Raw genomic sequence first — 7,551 nt, 5'->3', positions numbered from 1 at the left:
CCCTGCTCAATCAACTTCAACTTGTCCAATATCCGCTATCAATTCCTGTAGTTCCAAAATCCAGGTAATTTCCAGTGGGAAAAAGACAACTTAGTTGATTTCAGTCTTCTTTAACTTAGTGCTGTCTTATTTTTCACTAAAAGGAATTCTTTTGCTGCTATGGTTATCTTTGGCAACACTCTGATTTCTAGGCAAGATGATGTATCTGTTTTGGGGATTACCCTGACCTTTAATATCTCTTGGCACAAGCACATTACAAATATTGCTTCCTCTGCATCTAAAAAACTTGGTTTTCTCTTTCGCTCTCGGCGTCACTTTTCTTCCAAACAGTTGTTCACTCTGTACAAAATGCAAAGCCGCCTTGCCATGGAATATTGTTCCCACACTGCAGTGGTGCCCCCAAAACCCCTTTCAGGCTTCTAGATTTCGTTCAGAACAGGACACTTTGGTTAATTAATGGCTCATTTCTAACAGAATCCTTCCACTCTCTGTGTCATAGACGTACCGTTTCTTCTGCATGCCTTTTCTTCAGATACTTCCATGGGCACTGTTCTTCTGAATTGGCCTCTATAATTCCTGCTCTCTCTTTCAAAACAGTCGGAACACTTGCTGCCACCAGCCATTTACTGTCCAACTTCATATTCACAGAACCAACTTTTCATCTTCCTCGTTTATTCATCCAACTGCCGTTTTCTGGAACAACCTTCCTACAGAAGTTCAAGTCTAATGTCAACAAATATCTTCTTTCGTCTTCTAAACCTTCAACTCCTTAACGGTACTAAGTTCTGCATGTTCTACAACCTCTCGTGTTTGGGGTTTTCTTAAAAAGAAAATAATAATAATATTACCAACTTTCGTCTTTAACTTGATTTGGGAGGACGGTGGTACTCCGCGGTTGTATCAGGAATTTGGAAACCTCACTTTTATAAATTATTGCATATCAAGAAAGAACCGCTCTGTTCCACGAAATTACCCGAAATCGGCAAGGCCAAGTCCATTCGATGGCGCGTATTGAACATACTTATGTTACTCGCCCCCTGTTAACTGGAAGTGCCTGTTACTCCATCATCCATCACAGTCAAGCATGTACCTATTGAATATCCATAATGTTGTATTTGCAAGATAGAAATTGAACTTTATTATTAATTTGAAATTTAGAAAAACTTTTGGCAGTGCAGTATATCATTGGAGACAAATCCAATATTTTGGTTTTTGTAGCCGTGCACTATAAATTTCTAAGAAAAAAGACGCCAACTTCCTATCTAAAGTGATTTGATTACTATTTGAGCGTCTGTGCCCGTTATGTATGTCAGTGTGCGCGTTTCATTTGGTGACGTAATAGGAAGTGGGGGAGGTTTGGTCTTTGTATTCTAGGTACCGCTCTATGTACTTCCTTCGTAGCTTATTTTTATAGTCTGATCCGTTGAACAAGCATAGTTAAGTGATAACATTATATATCCCCTTTTTGATTGGTTGTTTTTGCCCAGCTGGAAAAGCCCAATGAATTTATTCGATGCCCACAGAGCACGATAGCAACTTCATCCAGATAGGTTATTGCACTGAGAAGTACTCTGTGGGTTATTGTGTTAACTGAATTTTAATATATTTCAACTTATGTAGGAATACTAAGGATTTATTGTGTGATATTTACTGAAAGAATGGAGAATCGTGTATTAAATCGTTTTTCAAGATGCATCAAATTTGTGTCTGCTTATCATGGCTTTCGAAATCTCTCTTCAGGAATAGTTGTAATGTGTAAAAACGTTAAATTTTCAAGTTCATCTTGTAGACTGTCGCTCATGCCGCCATTTTTGACTTCGATTAATTCTTCGCTTTGGGTACCATCTAAAGAAAGTATCGATTTTTTCGTTGGGAGGTGCAGGCGTCTTCAAACAGCCGGTAATTCAATTAAAAAAAAAAAAAAAAAAACCTCGTATTCATACGTAAATTAAGATAAATGTTCCATTAGTTCAAGAAACAGTTAATTTATAGTAAAACATTAATTTGTATGAATAAATCGGTGTCGGGATTAAAAAAAAAAAAAAACTATGGCAGATCCAGTGAAGCTGCTTAGACAACTTATTATCCCTTCAGTGATCCGGTGATAAAAACTCTCGTTACTGTTCGGGTTGAGTTTGTCAAATCCATGTAAAGGAATGTACAGTAGAAAAAATAAAATAAAAAAAAATTACAAGATTTACTGGTAAAAAAAAAAAAAAAAAGGCATAGACAAAAAACGATTTGAATTTCGCCAAATTTTTTGAAATATTCAAAACATGCAAGTACTAAAAAGTCAGTTCACTGTGTTTTTGCATTCGATGTCATGCATGCATTCTATACAAATATATTATGTGCATCTGTGTCACTGCATTGAAGTAAGGACAGTATTCATAGAGCTACACCATTTAAAAATGTAATACAGAAATTGCAGTGACCTGTTACACAACGTTACTCCTTGTTTTTAGTTCTCAGATTACAACAAAAAGTCCTGGTATAGTTCCTAAACCAAAGCCCTGTAATAGTGAAATAATATAGTGGCAGGAAGAAGAGAAAAGTATCAAGATTACATTGGCAAAACGAACAGTGAATTATTTCCCCTCGCATAGCCTGAGTAAATTGGAACAAATGCTCAGTATTTTATGATATTAAATTATGATAATTGTTTGTGTTATACGTATATCATACACTGACGGATCACTGAATTATGACCACCTACCTAATACTTTGTAGGTCCTCCTTTTTCTCTCAGTACAGCAGCTATCCGACGTGACATTGATTCAACAAAACATCAGGAGCATATGGGAGGTAAGGCCAACCAAGCTGTGTGTAATGCGGCCAGCAATGCAGGTACGGAGGTGGTTGATGTATACAGATGCCTGATATGCCTTTCCATAGTTGTCCAAAATTGCTCTATGGGATTGATATTGGCAGAGTTCAGTGGCAAATCGATATGCTGGAAGTCAGAACTATGTTCCTCAAACCATTCCTGCACATCAAGTGCCAGATGGCTTGGCACATTGCATCTTGGAAGAAACCATCGCCATTTGGGAAAAAGTGTAACATAGCGGGGTGTACACAGTCAGCAAGCAGTTAACAATAGTGGATACCACTGATATGGCCCCTGGTGCATGTTCCACATGCACCAGGGGTCCAAATTCCTGCCAGTGAAACATGCCCCACACCATACAACCGCATCCACCGGCCTGCTCTTTTGATACCATGCATGATGGATGAAGAGCCTCATGTTGTTGACGCCAAATCCGTACACAACCATCCATGGTGTGGAGTAAATAACATGGCTCATCTGACCAGGACACCTTCCAGTCTTCTAATGTCCAACTTGGATGCTTATTGCACCAGGCGAGTCTTTTATGCTGATGAACCTTAGTTAGGAGAGGATGCTGTAGGGGTCGTCTGCTGGTACGAATGTGCGACTCATGGTCGTGGCAGATATTGTTCCGGGTTGGCTCATATTGTATTGGGTAGTCAACTCTTGAACAGTGCTGCGCCTGTATGAGTTGTCAGATCTGGCGCTCACCTCTAACATCAATCTTTTGCTGACCTTTTGCAGTTTTGCCGTCGGGTTGTTGTTTGACCATTTTGACACTAGTCCCGGTATACTTTAACTGTGGCAGCTGTTGAATGCCCCACCAGTTCAGCCGTTTGGGAAATCAAGGCACCAGCTCGTTGAGCACCCAGTCTGTCCTTTATCAAAGTCCGGTAAATTCTTCCTTTTACCCATCACACTCATAATTTTACTACCTACTGAACCACTGACACGTTATCTATGCTACATATGTCGACTAACTGTACACTCTCGTACCTCACGTGTTCAACTGGTCTCATTCAGTTTTCATAGGGGTGGTCATAATTCAGTGATCACTCAGTGTATATATTATATATATATATAATTTTATAGAATAATAGAATGGAGAAGCTATTGGTATATGCGGGGGGGAGGAAATTAAGATTTAGATAAGCAGAATTTTTTTATATATATATATATAAAAATAAAACTTCCGTACAAGGTTTTCTATGTATTCTATATACAGGTGTACCTTGCTTAATGATGTTTTATGTAATGACATTTCATTAACGACACTTGAAAGTTACTACCAGCATTTGATTTGCAACACCTCATTATAATGTCTTAAAAATAATTTCTGGAAATAGAGGTTTGCCACTAAATAGCATCCTTCTAAGCTGATTAAAAATTATGTTATGATTTTTCTCAACAAATCTGAGTGACATTTACTAAGTATAATGTATTCTCCATGAAAGGATGAAGCAGTGGAAGGAATTTAAGATATCAAATATGACTGGAGCTTGCTGAAAACCTTGGTCTGATTATATTCAATGCCGACCGGGCTAGCCAGGTGGGTAAAGTGCCTGCCTGGCAACCCAAAGGTCGTGGGTTTGAATCCTGCCTCGGGCTTGGATCAAAGTACTGCAAAAACCTTGGGAGGTGCACTATGGCCACAGAAGCCGATGCACCAACACCTACCAAAAAAAAAAAAAAAAAAAAAATATTATATTCAAAAACTTAGAATTGGCACATGACATACAAAGTAACACAGTGGAGACTGCAAAAAAAAAAAAAAGTCTGGCTCGGATAATCTTGAGGAAGCTGATGTGATTGATTGTGTAAAAATCTGATTTCCAAACTTCTTGAACTTGAGAATTAAAGAATTCAAAAGAAGGTTGAAGAAATGCTAATTGCAATCCCATAAAGTAATAGACAAGGGCATTTCAGAAGTCTTAGAAGCTGCATGGTGGCTATCTTTTCTGAGAAGGATGAAGACATCCAAAGGAGCAACAGAGATAAGGACATAAAAAGCATGTGAATATTATCAGCTATTGTATAAACAGAAGAAGAAAAGATGTAGATATTATATAGACTCCTATTTTAAAAGTCCAGAAGTCAAAAATGTGCCTGTTTTTTCTAAATAGTATTCTCTTCATGATCACTTTGGTAAAAAATATGAAATATAGTGGGTAAAATATATACACACAAGGAAAATGTAAATATCTGGCACTTTAAAATCCAGCATATTTTGCCAAATCAACATTTTAAAATCCAGAAATATTACGGAAACGATTAGACATTTTTATCAAGGATTGCATTTGTCTTTAAGAATCCATGCAGAAGAGTGACATTCACTTTCTTTTAAGTTGATTGCAGGATTACCTTGCTCTTTAAACTGCTTTTATTGCCAACAAGATTTAAACTGCATAGATAACACAATGGTTTTTATTCTCACAACCGATAAAACTTGCCTTTGTCATATTATACTATTTTCAAACAGATGGCTTTGCCAAAAGGTTAATTGACCATTTGTGTAAAAGATGAGAATACTGTGACAGCCTAATTCAGGAATAACTGGACCCTCATCTAATAATATGTGGTTTCTAGTTGAAATACATGGAAGAAACAATTTTAAAGAAGTTGTTTGATGTAAGCTGCCGTGCCGTATAAGAATTCGCAATTTTCAAAGTTGTAATATGAGGTAACTGTATCCTATACTAATTTAAGCCTTTCCTAAATGTTTGGCACTAGAAATGTACAGGGTGAAAGTTTAATTGAATTTTGTCATCTGAACAGTCTTGTCATATGTAACACCTGCTTTCAGCAGCACCTGAGAAGGCTCTACGCATGGAAATCTCCTGATCATAAAACAAGGAATCAGATTGATTACATCCTTATTCAGAAAGGTGGCGTTCCACTGTAATCACAGCAAAAACACTTCCTGGAGCAGATTGTGGCAGCGATCATCAGCTACTCCACATCATGCTGAATCTGAAAAAGATCATGAATAAGGTTTTCCCTAGATGATTGGACGTAGAAAATACAGGTAGTTCCCGACTTCGAGTTAATTAATTCCTAGCGTGCGCTCGTAAAGCAGTAGTTTAGTTCCCATAGACATAATGTTAAAAATGGGGTGTATGTTATCAAAAATGAAATTAATTAACTAATTAGTTTGTGTTTAAACAATGATTGATTTATCTAATAAATGAAAACGTAGCCTATAAAATCAAGCAAATTATAATGGAGAAATTATTTATGACTTACAAATGTTAAAGAATGTTTATTCTTCACCATCATCATCAACTAAATGCACACTCCTTGATTACACATTATTTTTCTTGGCACTCGTTGATTTGTTGCACAAGAAGTTGTCTTCAGAAATGCTTCAAGAGGCATTTATTTCCAAGATAATCTTCTCTTTTCTTTTTAAATTTCAATAGCATGCATAAGTATTTTTTAACAGAACGCACAAATTGCAACTAACATGATTTGTGCGGAGTAACAAGTTTACGAAGCTAAAAAAAAAAAAGAATGAAGAGAAAATTTTGAAAATTTATGTTTTTTATACAATTGAAGATTTGAATAAAGGGGAAACACATTTCACTATAATAACGTAAAAAACCACACAATTCCAGCTATCGGTATTTTCGCAAATGCAATAACATTGAGTTTACTACCCGTTTATAATCAATTGCACTAACAGAAAAGCCCAATAAGCTGGAAAGTGCAAATTGTTTTTATTGTTTTATGGTCATGAGCTCCAGAAATGTGCTTTAGAAAAATATCACAAAGCCGTTCAAAATTGGTTCTTATAACAGAGCATATGATAATGATGAAAGTGTAGTGCATTTTAATGATTTGAATTGGTAACTAATACAATTTACACTATAAAAACGACCTTTTAGAGAGTTATATAGCGAAAATTTCACCTTCCAAGGTTGTAGAACGAATTACCAAGAAACAGCGTGTGTTATTGGGTTCACATTACGTTATTTTCACGATATGATGGTGTCTCTGGAATGGATTAATATCGTAAAGCGGGGTACACTGTATTGTATAGGTAAGCGTGTGGTTTGAAATGCAATATTTATGAATGTTTAACATTCATTTTTTGCAATTAATGTTCATATTTTCGATTTAGTTGCTACTTGGAAAAAAAAAAAAAAAAACTCGTGAAGCGGGAACTACCTGTATTCCAAATGATTATATACTTGAAACAAGCAATTGTTTTCAAACTCTATTAGAACTAGATAATGATATGCTGCCTGAGGAAATGTGGGAAATACAAAAAGCATTGGGGTGCCTCCATAGCCAGGTGGGCAGGAGCGGCAGTGCGTAGCTTCAGTCAAAAAAAGAAAATCTAAATCTTACACATGCTTCTGGATTAGACTGGGGTTCGAGCCCGTGGCCACCAAATACGGAGGATGCAGAAAGGGCAGGGAATGACCACTGCATATCCCCGGAGCAATATGGCCTTAGTTGCTAATGCTCCTAAAAACCAAATAACAACAACAAAAAGCATTATTAAGGATTCAGCAAATAGATACATTAGAGAAAGTTCAAAGATCAGGAAGCCATGGATTACAGAATCCACTTTTAAACTTATTGACCAGAGAAGAACTGCAAAAGCCCAGGGTGAATAAGGAAATGAAGAGTATCAAGAACTAAACAAAGTCATCAAGCGCTGTTTAAGCCAGGACAAATAGGATTATATCAATTGAAAGTGTAAAGAAATCGAATACCAC

General features: G+C 36.6%; 1 protein-coding gene across 3 annotated transcripts in view; it reads left to right on the top strand.

Annotated features, from left to right (window-relative positions):
• The first annotated feature begins 1,597 nt into the window (after positions 1–1,597).
• Fdx1 (Adrenodoxin-like protein 1, mitochondrial Ferredoxin 1) overlaps positions 1,598–7,551 on the top strand; it is a 141,547-nt gene continuing 135,593 nt past the window's right edge. For 2 of the 3 annotated variants that reach the window (XM_090372817.1, XM_090372816.1), the window contains exon 1: positions 1,598–1,899. In XM_090372817.1, coding sequence (XP_090228943.1) covers positions 1,659–1,899 — 241 coding nt within the window. In that variant the 5' untranslated portion in view covers positions 1,598–1,658. The remainder of the gene's footprint in view (positions 1,900–7,551) is intronic. The other variant, XM_090372818.1, reaches the window with a different exon arrangement.

This window comes from Mastigoproctus giganteus, chromosome 4 (assembly GCF_048544385.1).
Source record: "Mastigoproctus giganteus isolate SK-2022 chromosome 4, ASM4854438v1, whole genome shotgun sequence".
Lineage (NCBI taxonomy): Eukaryota > Metazoa > Arthropoda > Arachnida > Uropygi > Thelyphonidae > Mastigoproctus > Mastigoproctus giganteus.
Note: the sequence above shows the minus strand (reverse complement) of the source record. Positions and strands in the feature narration are given on the sequence as shown.